The sequence below is a fragment of the Mustela erminea genome, chromosome 18 (assembly GCF_009829155.1).
Source record: "Mustela erminea isolate mMusErm1 chromosome 18, mMusErm1.Pri, whole genome shotgun sequence".
Taxonomy (NCBI): Eukaryota; Metazoa; Chordata; class Mammalia; order Carnivora; family Mustelidae; genus Mustela; species Mustela erminea.
Genome location: NC_045631.1, coordinates 31128624 through 31153284, shown reverse-complemented (window position 1 = coordinate 31153284; position 24661 = coordinate 31128624). Strand labels below are relative to the sequence as shown.

General features: G+C 41.5%; 1 protein-coding gene across 2 annotated transcripts in view; it reads left to right on the top strand.

The window, feature by feature from the left end:
• Window positions 1-24661, top strand: part of ANKFN1 (ankyrin repeat and fibronectin type III domain containing 1) — a 489950-nt gene that overhangs the window by 322015 nt on the left and 143274 nt on the right. For both annotated transcript variants that reach the window (XM_032320627.1, XM_032320628.1), the window contains one exon: window positions 11126-11260. In XM_032320627.1, coding sequence (XP_032176518.1) covers window positions 11126-11260 — 135 coding nt within the window. The remainder of the gene's footprint in view (window positions 1-11125; window positions 11261-24661) is intronic.

Genomic DNA, 24661 nt, shown 5'->3' with positions numbered 1-24661 from the left:
TGTGTGTGTGTGTGTGTGTGTGTGTGTGTGTGTGTGTTTTAATTTGAGAAGGAAATGCATTTTGACATGACATGAAAATCCCTACTTTTCCTTGATGTTGCAGGTAAATCACTTAGGAATAACTAACTGTGGTTGTATTTGATACCCTGAATTTAAATGTGGAGGAATGAAGTCGTAAGTGAGACTTTGTGACCTTTCAAACCAAAAGGAAGGTGACCCAGTGAGATTGGCAGCCCTGATGGAAGGCGCCCGTTGCAGTCCTTTTAATCCTCTCTGAGCAGAGTCTTGGAGTTTCCCCCAAATAATGAATGAAGTGAATAAGCCATTGAGCCTCTAATTCCATTCAGTGCCTTGCTCTCCTGAGAGGTGCATCCGGTCGATCTGACAATGCCATAGAATTACTTTGAGTACTTGGCATATGCGGTCCTTGAAAAAGCTCTGTGGAGCAATCTTACAAAGTGGCCAGAGTACCCCATTCAACCCCTTATGGGTCTGCTGTCATGGGGGTTCAGACTCTGGGACAAGAGTGAAGAAAGGAAAGTTGGGGCAGCAGTCTGGAGACAGAAGAACTAGGCCAGAAATAAAGGGACTGTGCCAACGTCTGTGAGGGGAGGCAGGAAGAAGAGAGATGAGGCTAAAAGTTAACAAGATGAATCTTGAAAGCCTCTTTAAAAATACTATTACAACCTCTTTAACTTTCCTTTTATTTCTTCCTTGGTTTTTCTTTCTTCTCCAGTTCATTAAATGCTTTTTTGCTTCTGACATTTGTACAGCAAACTTGATCCGGCATTTTCAGGAGAAAGGGGAAGTTTTCCCTTTCAGCAGAGAGTAATTCCAGTGGGTAAGGTGGCATTTGCAGTCCAGGTTTTAAATGATGGTGTAGACCCCCTTTATAACTGCCAGGTCCTATCAGACGTCTGTAGGTCTTCATCCCCAAGTTTGAAGGTGCAAATACAATGATCATTTCAGCATTTTGAATTCTCACTGTGATTAGTTACAAAGAATCTTCTCCTCTCTACTAAGATTTGGTGTCATGAATTCACAGACATAAACTTTTTGTCACGTGGGTGAGGTGTTTCTTCTGGGGCTGGGCAGGTGAGCCATTGGCAGGAGACTGGATCCTAAGCCAGCCACACAGGGATCATCTAAAGGACTCTCGGGCTGCAAAGTAAATGGAGAAGGAAAACCTGGAAAGAGGGAAGACCTCCTGAGATTTATTTATCAGTTAACCAAGGGTCAGGGGATGCTCTCTGAAATTTGGTCTTAGGGTCTAGAATCCAACTTAAACCTGGACTTAATCTCCAAGCGGAAAATAGTATTCCCAGATGAATTTACAGAAACTCATTGTGGTTGGTACTCAGGAGACAAAAACAAATGAGGGTGGAAAGAGAAGAATTTGCTTTATGGTTTGCTTCACCACCAAAACTACCCAGATTACTCATGCAAGTTACTACCCACTGCATGGGGCCACCTCCAATAATCAGAGGATCCAACGCTCTCGTGCAGTATGGTTGGTGAGGACGTAAAGAGCCTCAGCCCCTCCAATAGAAATATCTTGCTGGTCTTATCCAAAGAAAGTCTGAATAGATATAGAGCTCTATTAATGAATGAGATACATCTACATTCTTTTTCATTTTTAAAGCAAGCACTCCTGGTAAATAATGCATGCTAAAAGCAGATTTCATTGCACCCCAGGGAAAGAAAGTTCATGTCCATTGGTTCTGAAGTATCAGAACCTATTTCCAATACAAACCAAGAGTCACTGGATAGAAATAAAGCATTTTGTCTTTGTGGCAGGGACTCTTTTTATATGCTAACCTCTCTAGCAGCCTCTTAGTATCAGAGCATGTTAGAGCTGGGCGTTGCTCAGCTCTAGAGAGGTGAGAAGAGAAAGCCTCAAGTTGTTTGGCTTTTGTTTTTTGTTTTTCTGTGGGTTTTGGGGGTTTTTGTTTTTGCTTTTTATTTTTTATTTTTTTAAAAAAATTTTTAAAAGATTTTATTTATTTGACAGAGATCACAAGTAGGCAGAGAGGCAGGCAGAGGGTGGGGGATGGGGAAGCAGGCTCCCCGCCGAGCAGAAAGCCTGACTCTGGGCTCCATCCCAGGACCCTGAGATCATGACCTGAGCCGAAGGCAGAGGCTTTAACCCACTGAGCCACCCAGGCACCCCTGTTTTTGCTTTTTTCAAGTCAGGAAACTCTTTGAGAAGATTCCAGTTGATGTCAAGAGATACTACCTGTCAACCTGCTCAGGCAGACCTTTGTGCAGAAAGGAACAACTCAGCCTGCCTCCATCTTTGACTCAAAGAAGAGGTGTAAATCCCACCCACGAAGCCAAAGCTTTCTTGCTGGACTGCTATTTATTTTGAGGTTAACAAAGGCTGAGGAAGCCCATTGTGAGATGTTTGTTTGGAGGGCCAGAATCTAAACTTACACTCCTTGTCATGGTCATTTTTTTAAAGACGATGACAGATTGGAGCCACGGGAAGGGAGAGACTCCAGCCATGCCAGGAATAAGAAGATGCTCTTTGTGGTTTGCTGCTGCTGTTGTTTTCCATGTGCTTCTAGGGATATCAGGTTTATTACCCAGGCTGGGGACAGGGCTGAGAATGTGGTGGACACTATGAAAACTGTTTCCTTCCTGGTGTGTCCCTGAATGGCCAGCATAGTCAACACATAATCAGACAATCTACGACTGCACTGTTGCTGCTGACAGCTTCATTATGCCTGTGATATTCAGCTGGGTAATTCACTTCCCGAGCATGGCAGTAGCTCCTGATATGCCTAATGGGTTGAATGTAATTTTGTAAGCTTTTGAAGATGAATGTCCCCTTGTGCTTAGCTATGCCCTAATATGGGAAACAATGATAGCTACCATTAGGAAACAGCATTGTAGTGTTGGGCTTTTCAGTGCAGGTTGGGTCTCTAAACCACAAAAGCAGGAAACATTAGTGATTGGAATGATCTACTAGATGCAGGTCACTTAACGTCCCTTGTAACAGCTTTTTTGCCTACCTCTGCATTTAACCTTCATGTGGTCAGGGCATCCTACAAAATAAGGTGGCTTTGCCAAGGATATAAAATCAGTTAACTAATGGTTCTGGGGCTTTGGCATGATATGCCTGCAGTCACTTACAATGCAATCTTAAAATGAAAGAACCAGATGACAAACAAGAAATATGACCCAGGCATGGTTTCTAACACCCGAGCTGCAATTTTTCTTCAAATCTAGGAAGGGAAGTGTAAGATGTGTTTATCTGAGTTCTCTAATTCAGTTCAACTAAACCTATATGTGTTGCACATCATCTACCATACACAAGGCCCAGGTCCTTGAACTGAGAGGCAAAATCGAAAGTTAGGGAGGCCTGAGTCCCGCTGTCCTGGAGATCTCAGTCCAGTAAGGGAAATGGGGCCTCAAGTAATTCTAGCGAAGGTAGACTGTACAGAGCGCGCTAACCTTAGTTACAAATGCTGCAGTGGGAGGAGAGAAAGACACTCATTCCATCTGGAAACCTAAAAGAGAGAGTTAAGATGCCGTCTCTGAGGCCCTCCACCTTCATTCACCAGCCAGTCTGAATTCTTTTGAACCTTGTCTCCTGAGAATCTTCTTGAGTCACCTTCTTAATTTCTGAGAGTCAGGACTCCTCATCTAATATCTCTTTGCTTCTTGGTCGTTTCTGACAATCAATTCCAGGTATCCCAAATGAATATGGGGAAGTCAACATAAAAATAGGCCTAAGACTCTCTCAGCTTATCTAACTTTTATCAGCCACCACACCTCTTTTCCTGACTTTGTAAAACTAAATCCTACCCGGCAGACTCTTATTATAAGCAGCTGGAAAATAGAGACAGATTCTGTACTAATACTTTAACTAAAGGTATTTTTGATACGAAGATTTTCTTTACAGAAAAAAAGAGAAGAGGATACATAGGAATAGGGGGAAGAGAAGAGTCTGCCTGAAATCCAGTGGTCATTTAAGCTTCAATCGTCTGACCTCATCAACTTGACCACTTTGACTTGTGTATTGAGCACTTAACTACTTTATGGACCCAGTTTTCATGCATCCTGGTGAAGATTCATTCATTTGCCAGGTGCGTGTACATATAAATAGATTTTGAAACCACACGGAAACCATGAGGTCTGCCAGTTGCTTTATCATCCTGATCTGAGCAAACTTTCTCTGAATTACAAACATCTGAATTACCAAATCCTAGGGCATTAATGATTTTATTTTTAAATTATTCAAAAATTCTGCATAACATCCTTAAAGTAGGTGAAGACACAAATCATCTTTGGCTTCCTGTTGCAAACAAAAGACTTTCCCCCAAAGAAATGGCCAAACAAATGTCGTGAATGGAGGGGGGTCCCAAGGTCTCTGTGATGGCACGTCTCCGTACCACACAACCCACTACAGTCCAGATCTCACTCTCCAAAGGCAAGGTGAAGATCCAGTTAGCAGCTCAATTATTGTAAATGCTATTCTTTATGATAAAATCCAGTGCATCAAAGAACGTAGATGGCCTTGGGGATGGTTGTGAGGAGAAGTGACCTGTGCGGATTCCTCTTGGAGAGATTTAGGTGAATACTGCCACCTATTGATAGGTGAACCATATGCCACAAATTCTTACTCTGACCTAGCAGGGTGCTAATACCAGAACAGATCTCCATATTTGGTTGGCCAAAACCTTTTCACAGCCCTAAGTTCAAAATTCTTTATGTATTTGTGATGAAAAATAGCTACATTATACTAATTTAAAATTACTCACAAACTGTATTTCTGGGAAGAGGCAAAGGAGAGAGGTACAAAATGCTTTGAGCTTCTTTGTCAGAGGTCTGGGTTTGAGTCTCAGCTCAGCCCCCAAATGCACAGAAACCAGTTTATTAACCTCTTTGAGCCTTAGTTTCCTCACCAGTAAAAAGCGGATAGTCCTCTTTGCAGAGTGGGAGAATGCAGTGCCGGTGCTGCACGCCACATGGGAGGGGTCGAATGAATGGCAGTATTTGTTCCTACATTTCCACCATGCTGTTGAAATTAACTATTGGTGATGCACTGATCGGTAGTATGACAAAGCAGATTGCACCTCCGTCTCTGGTGAACGCTTCTTACTTCAGTTATGCTTTGGCAATGCTACTTGTCTCATATAGTATCTTTGACATTCAAAATTAGGACAGTGTGAACATAAATATTAGAACCGTAAGTGTGCCGATTGAGAAAATGAGGATAAATGGGCTTCATTACCGAACGTCTCCTGACTGCCCTAGAGGATATATGGGGCTGAGCAGATAAAGAATTATGATAAAACTTTGGAGCCGAGTATAAATGGGGCTTTGTGACCTGCTGGACAGGGTTGAGGCTTAGGACCAGACCTAGGAGGTTCACATTCCTTCCTCGGCATGGTGTGGGGGATCCTGGGCTCACACAGACAATAGGGGATTCATAGTTTGAGAATTCTTATGATGACTGAAAGGAGGGTGGCAGCCAGAACAAGAAGACTTTTCAGAAGCTCGGACCCTGATTATCACATCGGTGCTACAGCCCAGCAAGAGGCTGCTGAGAGGCGGCATGAAGCCGTTCTTGGAAAGCTTTCAGTGAAGTGTTTGTAACCTCCTTAAGAGAATCCCATTTCTCAAAAATCCAGCACTGGAAAATCTCACATGATTAGTTCAGATAAACACTCTGTCATCAAATCACAGCAGAAGTCACACGGCCCATCTCTTTTTGAAGAGTCTTTCTGAACGTCATGAGTCTAGTCTCCGAGACTTAGGCAGGGTGGGGTTGGGGGGGGGGGCAAGAGAGTTTCTCAGGATATTTTGGGACCTTTACTTTCAGTCTAAAAGGTCAGCTGGTGCTTAAAACAAAATAATCAAGAAATAGCATGCCTATGAACAGTCTGCACCTTTTGAAAAGGTCTGCTTTGGACTGAATAGCCACTGCCCTCCCCCACCGCTGTTTCCTTTTTTCTTTGGGGCTTAGTAATTGAGAGGGAGGAGGAGGAAGAGTTTTACATTCATGACTAACAACTTCGCACATAATAAGCATGTTCAGATACACCCTGGGGTGTTAGGTTTTTGGGTTTTTTTTTTTTTTTTTGTCTCCTTTTGAGCAGCTTTTGATAAGTAGCACATTTTATTTTTGAAAAAAGAATCAGAGCTGTTCCTGAGTGGCCGCGCCCTGAGGAAGGTCAGGAGATTAGGGAGCGGAAGTAGGCTGGCCAGACTCTTTGCTGACCACAGTAAGGGACTGCTTCTTTCTTCCCATAATTTAATTTTGAGACTCCGATGAAAAGGCACCCCTAAAAAAAAAAAAAAAACAACTTTGCTGAAAAAAAGAGTGAAAAATTGTTAGAAAAAGGTCATCAAAAAGTGATCAATTTAAATTTATGTCTTATAAACTAACCACATAGAACTAACCACAGGGCAGACATGCATTTGCAGTGATATATGAACGTTCTCAAAATATGGGGCATGGTTTTGCAGGAGAGAGTGGACATTGCTAGCCTCTGATGTTGGTGGGCTTTGGCCTCGTTTCACAAGTATCCTGAAATTCTCAACGTGGCACTTCACAAATCAGAGGAGAGTACCAAAGGGGCCTTTGAAGTAACTGGCCCCACTCCCTTACTTGCCAAGTCAGAAAGCTGAGACCTGGTAGATAGAAAATAACTTACCCAAGGTCACTCAGCCAGTGAGAAGCATCTCCAGGACTCAAACTCCTCATCGCCAGCTAGACTTTCTCCCACCAAGCTCCACAACTCTGAGATGGGAAGTCCTCTTTCTGGGTAGACTCTGTGTCCGTTCCCTTGCAGAGGGTCCTGCCTGTTGCCAGGGGTAGTTGGTCCACCACAGCCTGAACTGACCTCTTTGGCCACTATTGAATGGCTTCTTCAGAGCAGTCCAGGCACTTTCCACATGGCTGCAAGGACTTGGCCTCTTGCTCTTGCCTCTACCTTCACGAGATGCACAGACCATGTCATGAATGCCTACATTAGCCCTGTGTTTGTGCACCCGCATCCTTGGGGTCGCCATCATCTGCTGTCCCACAAATTAAAACGCTCAAGCCATCTTCAGCTTCTTGCTTACTCCCTCTCCCATCTTCCTTCACTCTCAGCTGCACCGCTGACAGGTCCTCCTCTAGAGTGTGCCCGACGGTCAGCTTCTGTTTTCCAGTTCCACAGGCCCTGGCCATCCACATCTTCCTGCTTCCTGGCTCTCCCCACTTCAGTTCTCGGGCCTCAGTGGCTAGACCAGAGGGAGCTTAATCCTCGGTGCTGCCATTCTCCTGCCCAAATCCCTGTCACCTCTAGGAAAAATGTCCAAACTCTAACATCGAATCCACACATACCCCGATCCCACCCCGGCCTATTTCTGCAGCTGGAATTCCATTAGATCTTACCCTCCACGTGTTCTCCAGCCCAGCTGGATCGCTTGTCATTCCCTAAACATTCTAGGAATTCTGTGCATCAACTCCATTTCCTTCTCTTCTGTTGAACCTCTAGAGGTCTTCATTCTGCCAGATCAGTGCAAACGCGAACTTCTCTGTGAATCTTCCCTAAGCATCTAGGAAGGAAGTACTGATTCTCTCTCCCTAAAGAGAGCCCTTTTATCATTGAAAAGAGACCTCTCATCTTTGTTCCCCGCCTCATCCTAGTGCTTTATCCGGCACTTTGCATAAAGAATGTGTTTTTCTTAATACTGACTGAGCACTTAACTCTCTAGAGACACCAGGCCAGGCAGTGCAACGGCTAAAGAAAGAAGATACAGATGAACTAAAATGTAATCCCTGTCTTCAGAGGAGCTTGAATTAGTGAGACATGTTCACAAATAACCTAAGCAAGTGAGCTAACTCTGGGGGTGGAATTGGGTGGAGGGGAAGTGCTGAGTGTGGAACAAACATTCTCAGTGTTCCAGATGAGAACACGGGTATTATGATGTGGAGGGTGGGGTGGTGGGGGGAGGCGGAGGGAAAGAAACACAAAACTGTTTTTAAATTCTATCTCTGTGCTGTGGTCATTATTAGAGTCCTGTCTTAGCCTGGCCAATGTAATCCATTCTTCCCCAATACCAGAGTAATATTCCTAAAGTGCAACTCTGATGGTGTCTTTTAAAGATTTTGTTTGTCAGAGGGGGAGAGAGAGAGAGAGAGAGAGAGAGACCGCACACATAAGCAGGACGAGTACCAGAGGGAGAAGAGGAAGCAGGTTCTCCGCTAAGCAGGGAGCCGGACGTGGGGCTTGATCCCAGGACCCTGGGATCATGACCTGAGCCGAAGGCAAATGCTTAACTGACTGAGCCACCCAGGCACCTAAGACCGATCATTTAACTCCCTGTTCAAATATTTGCTATTGAATGTATCAAGCATCAAATAACTGCAGGCTTATGCTTGGCATTATGGGGAATACTAGTCTATAGAGAAGAAACAAAGGCTGGGAAACAGCTGGAAAACAAAAATTGAGAACATGCCGTGAGAGTGCTGGAGGGCAGGGGACAAAATAAGTGTGTGATCACTCTGGGCTGAGATGAATCGAGAAGAAATAATTAGAGGAGGTGAGACTGCACTGGATGGCCAGTTGGCAAGAAAAATTTAGATGGCACTAAGGGTACTTTAGGGTCCCTTTCAATTATAAGACCACTATTATTCTTTGAAATGGTTTATTCATTCAACAGATACATGCTAAGCACTTCAACCAAACACTCTCTAAATATTTATTGAATGCCTTCTATGTGCCAGGAATCCTGCTATCCTGGAAATCGAGCAGTAAATAGGAGACTTCACACTTAAACTCTTAGAGCAAAATAGGGATGGCTAATGTAAAGCAAGTAAGTGGAACAAAATGTGATGGATATCACGAAGGGCAAGAAGGTGCTCTAGGACCACAAAGTGGGGAGCCTAACAGCCCAAGGGCCAGAAAAGTATCATGGAGAGAGGTGATGTTTAAGCCAAGACTCTAGCGCTGTACATGAGTTATCCAGACAAATGGGACCGAGCATTGGGGCAGAAGAATATCATATGCAGGATTCTGGAATTGAGAGATAGAATGGCATGTCCAAGGATCTGAAAGACGTTTAAAAAGGCTACACATGGAGGGCGAGTAGGAAGGGGGCAAGAAATTAGGCTACAGAGGTAGGCAGAGCCAAATTACAGGGAATTTTGCTAGTTCTCGTTGATAAGCTTTTTGATAACATTATTTATAAAAATATTTAGCACAATGTGACACAAGGACTGAGTACTTAATAAACTTAAGTACTGTTTGTTAAGAGCGGATTGAGGAATGAATAGATGAATGAGTGCAATGGACAGGAGATGCATAACATGACTCAGTCTTGGGCATTTGCTCTTGGAAGCGATGGCACCATTACTAAAGCTTCATCTCCTTAGGTTTGCACGGCAGATTGAATCATGACCCCTCGGAGGCAGCCCCTAACCTTAGTAGAATGACTCAGTCACCTGGCTTTCCCCAGCAGACGGAATTTAAGTAAATCTGCATTAAAGTCAAAGTTTGTTTAGAGATAAGGATAAAGTTTTACCTGGCAATCATTTAGGCTTAAGCTGCAAAAGGGTAGCCTGACTCTTTCTTAATCCTTGTTGAAAAAATAGCCTTCTGAACCTCAAGGGCATGGATATTGCCAAATTAGATTATTCATAGCAATGCTTCCATGGACAAATAAGTCTAAGGAGAGGGAGAGGAAAAAAAAATATTCCAAAGAGAGATTTTGCCTTTCGAATGAGAAAAGAAAAAGTAAGACAATTGTGAAAAGCTAACCTGCGCCCCTCTATGGGAGATTTTATGAGTCACGGAGTTTCGCCTCAGATCCCAACTCCAGAGCAGACACTTGTCTAGGACGAGTCAGCCGCCAGAATGAAATGCTGTCTCTAGAAAGGGCAGGATTTTAGGAACACAAGATGCCATTCCCAGGATTCTAATTAATTACCAGGCCAAAAGACTAACACTCCACCCTCTTGTTTATAACTAAGACTTTCTCCTGATTTGCTACAGAGTTGCATTCAAAATTTGGGAGTTGATTTGGCTCTCAGTATAAATAACATACCAGAGTCAGTGCCTAGTAGAAGGGTCCAAAACTATTTCTGAAGTCATCATAGCAGCTAAGCTTTCATTTGGCAGAGAGAGAATCTGAAGAGATCTTTAGAAAGATCCTTAATGCTGTTGCTAGGGACGTCTGTGTGTGTGTATCTGTGTGCTGGGGGGAGGGGGGCTGTTAATATATGCTCTCAATCAGCAATGTCTCCTTAACATAAAAGCAGCCTGTGAAGGTCATTTGCCATTTTATTTCAGAGAGAAACATGAAAACTGCCTAAATAAGTGGCTTTCTAGGAAATTCGTTCTCTGTGTTTCATTAGTCATGTACGGCATAACGTCATTAAAGGAGGCAGGTGCACCCATACGTAGCCGGCATTAAAGGAGCACTGGAATCTTCCTCCTAAGACTGAGCCTCTTCATGTCTTAAGTCCAAGATATGCAGACTACTTCCTCAGAACCTGCTCAGGCGAAAACTCTAGGAATGCTTGAGCAGCTCCGACCAGATTGGAAGCTTTCTTAGCTCTTGCTGGGAGCTTGTAAAGGATTGCACAGGTGCCTTAGGTGGAGGAATGCGGTGGCCACCTGTGTGCTGCTCGTCCCAGGGAGCTGTGGCAGTAAGGGGGTGTGTGGTCCCAGGAGAGCTGTCGATCATTTGCAGTCACAGATTGCTGGATGGGCTCTTGGATGCCAGACGATATTTCTTTGCCTGCAGTTGATAGAGTACAAAACTAACTGACTGCCTTGCTGCCCCTCTGCTCATCCTTGAGTGACAGCCAGTTCTGATTCTGGCTTGTTTGCCATGAAGCTTGTTGTCCCTGCGTGCCGTTCCTAATGGACCTTACAAACACAATAGGCTAAGGACACACTGAAGTCATGGCATCCTTTTACTACATGCACAAGAGGTTGAGAAACCAAGCCTTCTCAGGGTTGCAGTCCTGAGAATACACCTAGATTCGAGCCAAGCTGTTTTCCTCTCCCCTTTCCTCCCTGTGCATCATTTGCTCTTTTATTTTGCAGCAAGAGTAGCTTAGTGATCATGGACTTCAGCTCTTGCCTGAACTGATCCTGTTCGCATTTTATTCTTTACACAGAATAGGAAGGAGGTTCGCTTGCTTTGCGCAGAGGCTGAGCCACAGGAGAAAGCAAAGCCAATGTGATTTATTGAATGAAAGCGCTGGACAATTACCAACAACTTGTTCCTCTGCTGCCTCGAACAACCTAAACTGGTAAGTGAAATTTATTGTTGTCTTTCTTCATATGAATGTGGGGCTTTCTAATTCACTGATTATTTTTTAAATGTATGTGTGTTGCTGCGGTTTAAATGATATAAAAAAATATGCATCTTCCAAAGTTAGCTGCAGGCAGCCCATGAAGAACGCACACAAGCACATACACGTCCATGTGGAGAGGCGAGAATGGGGGTGGGGAAGCCCCATTTCTGATAATTAGGCATTTTATTCGTAGCAAGCTTGAGGACATTATGTGCTTGCCAAACAGACTAACAAGAGCTATGAAAAACAGAATATTCTTTTGTTATATCAGATCATTTCCCAATCGGGTTCCTGAGTACCTACAAAATACCTGTTGGGTTAGGTAAAGGTGGATCTTATCGTGCTGATAATACTAAGTGTAAACCCAGGCATCTTGTCTTTAATCTAGCTAGACATGCAGAGTGGGCTACCAGCATTCTGTCCATCCTGGGTGAGCATGCCTGTGCATAGCATCATGACTGTGATGTTGAAGGTACCTGCTGAGGACATACGGTGAACATGCATGCAGACCCCTGCTTGATCCACCGTGACTTCTGTACCCATATGCCTTACATCCTTCTTTTAATTCCATGAAGATACATGGTTGGTAGAGCATACCAGGTTCCAAGTGGGATATTGTAAGGGTCTTATTACCCATGCTGGTCTTTGGCTCCGCCAAGGCCACTGGGAGTACCACTTATAATCAAGTCTGATTTTGCTTCTCTGCTGGGACACAAAATCCCTGCACTCACTTGATTTCTTCCTGTCCTAAATTAGATGTGAGCAACCTCTGCAGAGGGGAAAGGGGAATGGAGCAAGCTATTGCTTTTCCCACTACCACTGCCACTGTCATGTCTTCTTTGTCTTTTCTTTGCCTGGCCTACTATAAGGCATTAGGGCCTCACCAATCCATTTCTGGTTGGTTCGGAATCCATACAAATGTTATATAGAGTTTACTATCTTTGGTGCACTCTATCTGCAGTGTATCACTGGCCTTTCAGTTGGAGTTGTGGCCTTGGATGCTGACAAAGATGGATGACGGTAGAATAGTAAACAGCATGCTTTTCTAAATAAAAACCAAAGTTAGGAACTCTGAGTGATGGGCAAAATTTTGCAGAGTAGAACGGATCGCAGACCACTCAATAATCAGAGCAGGGTCATTCTCCCATGTGATTTGGCTATTTCACAAACGATGGCATTCTAACAAGAAGGAGATGGAATTGCCTAATGGTTAGAGATATCAGGATAGCAGGGCACCTCTACTCATTCCCAAACTGTGTGCCTTTAGCAAACCCCTTACTTTCCCTGGATCTCCATTCTTCCTTTCCCCCCACCGCCCTTCCCGATTGTTTCAAAGAAGACATGCTAAGTTCACTTGATTTATCCATGAGGTACTACTTAAAGCTTTCCAATTAAAGATGGAATAGGTAGTCAAGATCATTGTTCACACACGGCAATCCCAGAGACCAGGCATCAGAAACCTGTGGATGAGGGTTTATATGGGGTGTTGATTCCTCATCAGAGGGATACAGGGTACTCTGAAGGAAGCATGATCATCCTCAGGGGATTAGAAAGGGAGAATAGAACTGAAAAATGGCATTTAAAAAAAAACAACTTCAAATAAATAGGTTATGTAAATAATTTTTATCAATACTAGACAGTAATAACTAACTTTATATATTTAAGACACCACGATACTGAAGATCTTAAATTTTTTGAAATGAACATTTTGAGAGGAGTTAGTTCAAGGATAAGTAGAACCTCTTCATAGAATTTATGTTCAAATTACCCCCCTACCCATGCACATGGAATTAGTAGCTGTAAATGTACTATGATTTATTTGAGGAATTCTGGAAGAGTCATTGTCCAGAAGAATTGTCCCATCTCTAGGATTAAGGTACCTGAAATTCTTTCATCAGGGATTCAGTTAAATATTGCCGTCTTTTATAAAACAAATATTCTTAGGAGGAATAACAAATTAAGACACTCATAGCTTATCATAAGTGAATGTATTAAGTTCAGGGAAAACCCAAAAGATGTTGCCTTAATGCTATATTAATTCTTCTGCTTTCTATTTATTTCATACCTGTTTCCAAGAACTTCTCTTGTAATGACCACTTCACTCTTTTTTTTTTTTTTTTAAAGATTCACTTATTTATTAGAGAGTGCACACATGCTAACCAGAGGGCAGGGGTGAAGGGTAGGAGTGAGGGAGGAGGAGAGAATCTCAATCAGACTCCCCCTGAATGCAGAGCTCAATATGGGGCTTGATCTCACCAACCTGAGATCACGACCTGAGCCAAAACCAACAGTTTGACGCACAACCCACTGAACCCCCCACATGCCCTTTTATTCTTTCACTCTTGATCAGAAAATTAAGTAGCCTTAGGACAAGCTATTGTCTTCTTTTTATGGGATGCTTGAATTAGATGATTTTCCTCTAGACCGTTGAGAGTCACATGTAGGAAGCTAAACTCACCATCTTTCCCCTTTTAGATCCACTCGTCCCCCCGCATTTCTCCTCTTTTCTTAATTATTGGTGCAACCATTTGGCACCTAGTCAATGAAGCAGAGCTAACAAAAGCTATCCTCAGGTTTCCTAACTCCTTACATCCCTACCTCCAATCACTAACCAAGTTTGGTCTATCTTACTTTCTCCCTCTTTTTAATCTGCCTAGCCCTCTCTATCCCCATTGTCACATGCTGGAGTTGAAGTCACCAGCTCTCATGGGGACTTATTCAGGGGCCTTATATTTGGTTGTGCCTGTCACTGGTCCCCTTCAAACCACCCTCTGGATACTACCAGAGTGATTCTCCAAAAGTGCAAATCTCAGTCTTTCTCTAGTGCTTCCCTCCTGTGAACAGGTTGAAATCTATTATCCTTCATAACGGTATGCAAATCCCTTGATGGCCTAGCCCTGCTATCTTTCCAGACTTCTTTCTCAAGGTCCTAGTGTGAAGGTTGAAATATCCTTTGGAAGTGTCAGCGCCCAAAAGAATTCCATTAGAGCCCCTGTGGACATCAGCCCGCCAGCAATACTATGACGTGTCCTAACCTGAGCTCTTATATCTGGAATGCCCTTTCCTTTCCTTCCTGCTCGTTGATTCCTCATTCGTTGTCCAAAATGTTGCTCAGTCATCAACATCTCTAACTCATCACCCATACCCTCTTCTCCTATGACATCTCCTGTCACTCATCCCTCTATGCTATTTCTTGCCTTAAACATTTGAGAGCGCTGTTGAGAGGCTAAGCTCTCAAATCATCTCTCAAATCCATATTGCCTCCATTTGAATCCCAGATCTGCCCCCTTAGTAGTTCCCTAATTCCCTACTACATAAGGTGGGGATAACAGTAGTCGTTACTTCACAAGGCTATTTTGGGATTCAGAGAGCTGATGCACATAAAGGCATTATTCTGAAGAGTGCCTGACTCAGAAAGTGCTATAGAAGTAAAAGCCATTATCATTATTTCATAATCTTACATATCACACTATTTCAAACATATATACATATACTTGTGTAACTGTCTTCCTTGTTAGCCGGTGAACTCATTGGGGTACAGGTAGAGTAATCAACTTGCCTAGGATTTTCCCAGATTTAGCACTGAAAGTCCTGCATCCTGAGTACCCCCTCAGTGCCAGGCAAACAAAGACAGTCGGTCACTCTATGGCTATGTCTTACTCACCCCTGAAGTCCCAGGGTCTGTCACAGGATACATAGGTTACCAAGATGATCACCCAAAGGGTTTATCAAATTACAGAACCAAAATTAATTGTCTTTTCACCTTCTTCCTCATAAACATCCTTTTAAACTTCAAAAATAAGTCTTCTTCCTACTGTGAAGTCACCACTGACGTTTGGAAACTTATCACTGAACAACTGAATGTATTTTTTTAAATGCACAGGAACCTGAAAGGCTGCTTCCGCCCTGTTACATATTATCAGTGTAACAGTATCAGCCACTCCTTAGCAATCAAAGACATACCTGTCATGGTAAGAGTGGGTGGGGAATAGGAGAAGGGTCACACTTTCTTTTCTGTCTAGTGATGGGCAGGTTGAAGTGTAAAGGTCCCCAGTTCACATCACAGTCTGAAGAGCAATCTTGTCGCAGTCAGAAATGTTCCCTTCGTTGAATGTATCTGTCTACCCAGCTGTCAAGAATGGCTAGAGTTACTGTTTCTAATATGCTTTGTCTTACAACTGCTCCTCATCCAAACTGGCTCAGATCTTTTTTCACAATACAAACATGATAAGAAAGTCCCACAACCAAACTCCTCTGAAAAAGGGACTCTGGATGTGCCACAACTCATAACAAGGACAGGATCTTCTCCTTAGAATCAAGGTCTAGGAAGAAACTGGCAGACGGCCAGACCAAGTACCCTCAGGCAGAATAATAGCAGAATTGCTAAGAGCATGGACTTTGGAGTCAGATTCAATCCTGCTTCCTCCATGTACTGGCTATAGAATCTTAGATAAACTTCCTAACCTCTCCGGGCCTCTGTGTCCCTGCTTGCACATGATGGTTTAATGATAGTCCCAACTTCCTCATAGGGCTATTATTATATTTTGTCTTAGCCTTGAAAGTAAAACCTGAGGCAAAGCCAATTGTGAATGTTCTGTTGGGTATTGGAAGACACAACCTCAGGGCACTAAGAATGGAGCCATCATGGTAAAAGGGAAATGAGTAGAGAAAGAAGGGAACACAAATATAGGTGGTTTGTAACTGAACTAGCCAAGGCTTCACAAGAAAACATATCTAGAGGTTCGTTTGTGTGTGATTGCTTCTAAGAAGCCCTCAAAACAGTCCATAAGGGAAGAATGGAGAAGAAATCATCTGAGGGCTACTTCTGGTCCCCTGCCTCGACTTGGTCCAGTTTTCACACTTCCAGATGGTGACCCAGTCCCTCATGGTAGCCATGAGTAAAGCTGGAGCCTCCCTCCGTGGGTCTGGTCGGGTCAGAGCTGTTGTAGCTCCTGTCACAGCCAGCACGGTGGGGGCCATGCCAGAACCCACCCTTCACTTGATACAGCTGGTGTTTGGAGACAGGAAAATGGTGGCAGCCAAGGCTATCTACTAGAGCAAGCAGCCAGAACCCAGGGAACAGGTGGTTTTAAAGTAAATCTGGGGAGGCTCCACTCTCCACAGATGATTCTTGCCATTTTGGGTCTGGATTCTCCAGGCTGCTATCACTCTTTCCTTAAAGCTTGGTCCAGGTGTATTAAAAGTGTAGCTGGGATTATGCTGTAATAAAGAACAGAAATTTTTAATTTTCATAAAGTGTAATTCATCAATTTGTTTTATGGTTTGTGCTCTCTGTGCCTTTTCTAAGAAATCACTGTCTTATTCAAGTTCACAAAGATTTTCTCCTATGTTTTTTTCTGGAAGTTTTACAGTGTGAGCTTTTGCAGTTTGGTCTCTAATCTATTTCATTTCAAGTTAATTTTTTATATATGGTATGAAGTAGGGGTTGAGGTTTTGTTTTTGCATACAGATATTTCATTGTCCCAGCACTAGTTGTTGGAAAACGTCTTCTTCCCTATTGAATTACCTTGACATCTTTGTCAAAAATCAGTCCATCAAATATGTGCGTGCTATTTCTAGACTCTCTGTTTGGTTTCATTTAATCTGTATGTCTGTCTTTATGCCACTGTCTTTATCTGGAGAGCTATCTTTATACCAATACCACAGATCTTGATCACCATGACTTTATAGCAAGTCTTGAAATCAGATAGTGTAAGCTTTACAACTTTTTTTTCTTTTTCAAAGTTGTTTTGGCTATTTTAGATCCTTCCATTTTTATAAAAATTTCAGAATCAGCTTTTTGATTTCTTAAAAAAAAAACAAAAAACACCAAACCTGCTACATTGGGACTGCATTGAATCTAGCATTAAGTTTGGAAGAATTAACATCTTAACAATATTGATTCTTCTGATATGATCCATAAAGAAAGTATACACCCCTGTTTATCTAGGTTTTCTTTAAGTTTACACATAAATGTCATGTAGTTTCAAGTGTACAAGTTCGCTTTCATTTTGTTTATTGCTAAGTAGATTTTTATAGAATTATTAGACTATTCTACAAAATGCTCATGTCATCTGCAAATGAAGGCTTGCTTTCTTTCCAGTGTTTATGCCTCATTTTTCTTGCCTTATTCTCCAGCTAGAATGCCCAGTATAATAGAAGACATAGGAATGGACATCCATGCCTTGTTACTAATCCTAGGAGGAATCACTTGGTCTTTAGTTAAGTATAATGTTGTCTGTAGGTTTTTGTAGATTGTCTTTATCAGGTTGAGGAAGTTCACTTATATTCCTGGAAGCTTTTTTTTTTTTTTTTTTTTAATGAACAGATGTGGAATAATGTCAAATGCTTCTTTGTTTGCATCTGTTAAGATGACCATATGATTTTTAAAATTCTGTTAATGAAATGAATTACATTGATGAACAGTTGAATGTTATACATAACCCTGCTTTCCTGGAATAAACCCTACTTGATTGTGATGTATTATCCTTTATGTATATTGCTGGATTTTATTTGCTAACATCATGTTGAGCTTTTTTGCTTCTGTGTTTATGATAGACATTGAGCAGTAGTTTTCTTTTCTTGTAATGCCTGTTTTCTGGTATTGATATCAGGGCAATGCTAGCCTCAAAAATGAAACCAACTTTTTGGAAGAGTTTTGTGTAGAATTGGTATTTTTTTCTCTTAAATGTCTGGCAGGCTGTAACATTTAACATGACCTTTATTAAATATTGTGGGAGAAAAGAAACTATTAGGATGGAAAAAGAAAGAATAAAACTAGAGACTAGCTTTCCCATACAGGTTCTTTTCCTGTCTCCCAAATTCTGGCCCTGTAGCTGTATTGCAGAGACCAGCCCACCTTCAATCAACAGATCTGTTTGCTCTTCTCTTTGGAGCTCAGGTTCCCTAAAGTCTCTGTGAATGAAGAAAAGAAAAGATACATTTATTTCCTTAGAGAAACTCCAAGAGTTTTTCCTTATTTACATAATGCCTAAAAATTGATTAATAGGATATACCCATCCAAGGAATACTACTCAGCAATAAAAAGTGAAGAACTACTGATAGACATAACAATGTAGGTGAATCTCAAGATAATTAAGCCAAGTTAAAGAAGGCAGATTTAAAAAAAGAGAGAGTGCATAGTGATTATTCCATTTGTATGACATTCTAGAAAAGGAAGCCTTTCTAGAAAGCAGCAAGCAATAGTTGCCTGAGAGCAGCAGGCTTAAAATAAGTATTTTTTGCACATTTGTTTCTCTCAGGCACTTTGCTAAATAATTCATATGTATTGTCTCATTTAAGACTCTAATATTCTTTTTAGACATGATTTTTATAATTGAGGTAAGGAATACTGGTAATGATAAGGAAATTGAAGGTTAGGGACAGTAAATAATTTGCCCAATGTCATGCAGTTCATAGGTTGAAGAGCCAAACCCAAATTAGATCAGCCTGATATCAAAGTCCCTACCTTTTATTTAAGGTTTATTTATTTATCTGGGAGAGAGACAACACAAGTGGGAAGCGCAGAGGGACGGGGGGCAGAATCTCAAGCACGCGCCCTGCTGAGTGTGAAGCCTGATGCAGGACCCATCTCACAACCCTGAGATTGTGACCTGAGCCTAAATCAAAGAGTTACTCGCCCCACCAAATGAGCCACCCAGGCACCCCAAAGTCTCTACTTTTAATACCGTGCTTAAAACTTATCATGATTATCTGAGGTTGAAGAATGGAGTAAAATATAACTATAGATCTCAGCCTGTTTCAGTAAAAGTGGCTAACAAGGAATGCCCTCTGAAGAGTGACATCCCAGACTTAACACAAGGAAAACAATTTCCCTGACAGTTCTCCTCCTAGGATTCTGTATCTGTTTTGCCCATCAGGTATTTCATTCAACATTTGAGTCTCTTTTTCTTCTCCAGTTAAATTTAATACAGAAATGCAGAGAGTACTGTTGCTATTGTTTTCTAGACAGTTATCTGGGTGCTCCCGGAATGATGCAATATGTTACTAAAATTCCCAGCAGGAATCATATGGCATATGAAAACAGTAACTGAGGAAAAGTTAATACATTTTGTACTTCTTTTGTTAAATTTATTCCTCAGTATTTTAATCTTTTTAATGTCATGCAATAATAGAATTGTTTTCTTCATTTTCATTTCATTGTCTTAAATCAGAAGAATAGAAGAGTTATAAACAAAAGATAGACTTATATTGTCTTATATTTTTATTACCTTTTATATTTACCTCCATAGTTTGCTTACCAATGCTCTTTCTTCCTTGTGTGGATTTGAGTCACTGATTAGTATCCTTTCATTTCAGCCTGAAGGATTCCCTTTAATATTTCTCTCTCTTTTTTAAAGTTTTATTTATTTTTAGAGGTGGTGGCAGAGGAAGAGGGAGAAAGAGAATCTCAAGCAGACTCTCCACTGAGCAAGAAGCCCAATGTGGGGCTCAGTCTCACAACCCTGAGATCAAGAGTTAGATACTTGGGGCGCCTGGGTGGCTCAGTGGGTTAAGCCTCTGCCTTCGGCTCAGGTCATGATACCAGGGTACTGGGATCGAGCCCTGCATCGGACTCTCTGCTCAGCAGGGAGCCTGCTTCCTCCTCTCTCTGACTGCCTCTCTGCCTGCTTGTTATCTCTAATCAATCAATCAATCAGTCTTTTTTAAAAAGAGTTAGATACTTAAAAGACTGAGCCACCCAGTTGTCCCTCCCTTTAATATTTCTTAAAAAAAAAAAAAGATTTTATTTATTTATTTGACACAGAGAGAGAGGGAGAGAGAGAGATCCCAAGCAGGCAAAGAGAGAGGCAAAAGCAGGTTTCCTGCTGAGCAGAGAGCCCAATGTGGGGCTTGATCCCAGGACCCTGAGATCATGACCTGGGCTGAAGGCAGAGGTTTAACCCACTGAGCCACCCAGGTGCCCCAGCTCTCTTTAATATTTCTTGTAGGAAAGGTCTGCTATAAAATTCTGTTAGTATTTTTTTATCCATAAATGTCTTACTGTCACCTTCATTTTTGAAGAGTTGTTTTGCTGTATAGAGAAACTCTTATTTAAAAGTCTTATTTGACAGTCTTTGTTTTGGCATTTGGAATAGGTCATCCCACTTCCCTCTGGCCTCTATTGTTTTCTAGTGAAAAATCAGCTGTAATTCTTCCTGAGAATTTCTTGTATATAATATTATTTCTTTTTTTTTAAATTATTTTTATTAACATGTAATGTATTATTTGCCCCAGGGGTACAGGCCAAAGGTCATCAGGCTTACACATGCCACAGCACTCACCATATCACATACCCTCTCCAATGTCCATAACCCAACCACCCTCTCCCTACTCACCTCCCTCCGGCAACGCTCAATTTCTTTTGTGAGATTAAGAGTCTCCTGTGGTCTGTCTCCCTCCCGATCCCATCTTGTTTCATTTTTTCCTTCCCTACCCACCACAACCCACACTCTGCTTCTCAAATTCCTCATGTCAGAAAGATCATTTGATAATTGTCTTTTTCTGATTGACTTACTTTGCTAAGCACAATACCTTCTAGTTCCATCCACTATGTCACAAATAGCAAGATTTCACTTCTTTTGATGACTGCATAGTATTCCATTGTGTATATATACCACATCTTCTTTATCCATTCATCTGTTGATGGACATCTAGGTTCTTTCCATAGTTTGGCTATTGTGGACATTGCTGCTATAAACATTTGGGTGCAGGTGCCCCTTTGAGTCACTACATTTGTATCTTTAGGGTAAATACCCAGTAGTGCAATTGCTGGGTCATAGGGTAGCTCTATTTTCAACTTTTTGAGGAACCTCCATGCTGTTTTCCAGAGTGGCTGCACCAGCTTGCATTCCCACCAACAGTGTAGGAGCATTCCCCTTTCTCTGCATCCTCTCCAACATCTGTCATTTCCTGACTTGTTCATTTTAGCCAAGCGTGTGAGTTGACTGGTGTGAGTTGGTATCTCATTGTGTTTTTTGATTTGTATTTCCCTGATGCCGAATGATGTTGAGCACTTTTTCATGTGTCTGTTGGTGATTTGGATGTCTTCTTTGCAGAAATATCTGTTCATGTCCTCTGCTCATTTCTTGATTGGATTATTTGTTCCTTGGGTGTTGGGTTTGGTAAGTTCTTTATAGATTTTGGATACTAGCCCTTTATCTGATATGTCATTTGCAAATATCTTCTCCCATTCTGGTTGCCTTTTAGTTTTGTAGACTGTTTCTTTTGCTGTTAAAAAGCTCTTTATCTTGATGAAGTCCCAATAGTTCATTTTTGCCCTTGCTTCCCGTTGCCTTTGTCAGTGTTCCCAGGAACAAGTTGCTGCAGCTGAGGTTGAGAGGTTGCTGCCTGTGTTCTCCTCAAGGATTTTGATGGATTCCTGTCTCACATTGAGGTCTTTATCCATTTTGAGTCTGTTTTTGTGTGTGGTGTAAGGAAATGGTCCAGTTTCATTCTTCTGCATTTGGCTGTCCCATTTTCCCAACACCATTTGTTGAAGAGATTGTCTTCTTTCCATTGAACATTCTTTCTTCCTTTGTCAAAGATTAATTGACCCTAGAGTTGAGAGTCTATTCCTGGGCTCTCTGTTCTCTTTCAATGACCTATGTGCCTGGTTTTGTGCCAGTACCATACTGTCTTGATGATGACAGCTTTGTAATAGAGCTTGATGTCTGGAATTGTGATGCCACCAACGTTGGCTTTCTTTTTCAACATCCCTCTGGCTATATGGGGTCTTTTCTGGCTCCATATAAATTTTAGGATTATTTTTCTCATTTCTTTGAAAAAATTGATGGTATTTTGATAGGGATTGCCTTAAATGTGTAGATTGCTTTAGGTAACATAGACATTTTCACAGTATTTGTTCTTCCAATCCATGAGCATGGAACATTTTTTCATTTCTTTGTGTCTCCCTCAATTTCTTTCATGAGTACTTTATAGTTTTCTGAGTACAGATTCTTTGCCTCTTTGGTTAGGTTTGTTCCTAGGTAGCTAAAGGTTTAGAGTACCATTGTAAATGGGATTGACTCCTTAATTTCTCTTTCTTCTGTCTTGCTGTTGGTATATAGAAATGCAACTGATTTCTGTGCATTGATTTTATATCCTGACATGTTACTGAATTCCTGTATGAGTTCTAGCAGTTTTGCAGTGGAGTCTTTTGGACTGATACATACAGTATCATATCATCTGTAAAGAGTGAGAGTTTGACTTCTTCTTTGCTGATTCAGATGCCTTTTATTTCTTTTTGTTGTCTGGTTGCTGAGGGTAGGACTTCTAGTAATACCAGTTTGAATTGAACATCCAAAATTTTGAATAGCAGTGGTGATAGTGGACATCCCTGCCATCTTTCTGACCTTAGGGGTAAAGCTCCCAGTTCTTCCCCCTTGAGAATGATATTTAATGTGGGTTTTTCATAGATGGCTTTGATGACACTTTCCCTACACTTTGAAGAGTTTTGATCAAGAAAGAGTGCTGTACTTTGTCAAATGCTTTTTTGACATTTTGACATTGAGAGTATCATATGGTTCTTATTCTTTCTTTTATTAATGCATCGTATCACATTGATTCATGTGCGGATGTTGAGCCAACTTTGCAGCCCAGGAATAAATCCCACTTGGTCATGGTGAATAATCCTTTTAATGTTCCATGTGCACTAGAGAAGAATGTGTATTCTGTTGTTTTGGGATGGAATGTTCTGAATATATCTGTGATGTCCATCTGGCCCAGTGTGTCATTTAAGGCCTTTATTTCCTTGTTTATCTTTTGCTTGGATGATCTGTCCATTTCAGTGAGGGAGGGTTGTTAAAGTCCCCTACTATTATTGTGTTATTGTCTGTGTGTTTGATTTTGTTATTAATTGGTTTATATAATTGGCTGCTCCCATGTTAGGGGCATAGATATTTTTGTTAGTGTTATTGTTTTTGTTATTTGTTATTGTTAGCTATTCTTGTTGGACAGACCCTTTAAGTATGACATAGTGTCCTTCCTCAACTCTTATTATAGTTTTTGGCTTAAAATCTAATTTATCTGATATAGGAATTGCCACCCCAGCTTTCTTTTGATGTCCATTAGCATGGTAAATTGTTTCCCACCCCCTAACTTTAAATCTGAAGGTGTCTAAAATGAGTTTCTTGTAGACAGAATTTTTTTTTAAAGATTTTATTTATTTATTTGACAGACAGAGATCACAAGTAGGCAGAGAGGCAGGCAGAGAGAGAGAGGAGGAATCAGGCTCTCCGCGGAGCAGACAGCCCGATGCAGGGCTCGATCCCAGGACCCTGGGATCATGACCTGAGCCAAAGGCAGAGGCTTTAAACCCACTGAGCCACCCAGGCGCCCCTTGTAGACAGCATTTTGATGGGTTTTGGTTTTTTATCCATTCTGATATCCTGTGTCTTTTGAGTGGGGCATTTAGCCTATTTACATTCAGAGTAACTATTGAAAGATATGAATTTAGTACCATTGTATTGCCTGTAAGGTGACTGTTACTGTATATTGTCTCTGTTCCTTTTGGATCTACTACTTTTAGGCTCTCTCTTTGCTTAGAGGACCCCTTTCAATATTTCCTGTAGGGCTGGTTTGGTGTTTGCAAATTCTTTTAATTTTTGTTTGTCCAGGAAGGTTTTTTTTTATCTCTCTTTCTATTTCCAGTGATAGTCTAGCTGGATATAGTATTCTTAGCTGCATGTTTTTCTCATTTAGTGCTCTGAATATATCATTCCAGTTCTTTCTGGCCTGCCAGGTCTCTGTGGATAAGTCTGCTGCCAGTCTTAACATTTCTACCATTGTATGTTACAGACCTCTTGTCCCAAGCTGCTTTCAGGATTTTTTCTTTGTCCCTAAGACTTGTAAGTTTTACTATTAGATGGTGGGGTGTGGACCTATTTTTATTGATTTTGACGGGGTTTCTCTCTGCCTCCTGGATTTTGATGCTTGTTCCCTTTGCCATATTAGGGAAATTCTCTACTGTAATTCGCTCCAATATAATTCACAACAGTATACCTTTTGCCCCTCTCTTTCTTCTTCTTCTGCGATCCCAATTATTCTAATATTGTTTCATCTTATGGTATCACTTATCTCTTGAATGATTCAGTAGTTACCATTGTGTTTCTTTGGACACAAAGTAATAATGGACCACTTATCACCTTGTGGTCCAGTAGTTGTTTGTCTCTCTTTTGCTCAGCTTCTTTACTCTCCATCATTTGGTCTTCTATACCATGAATTCTCTCTTCTGCCTCATTTACCCTACCAGTAAGAGCCTCCATTTTTTATTGCACCTCATTCATAGATTTTTAAATTTCAACTTGGTTAGATTTTAGTTCTTTTATTTCTCCAGAAAGGGATTTTATTTCTCCA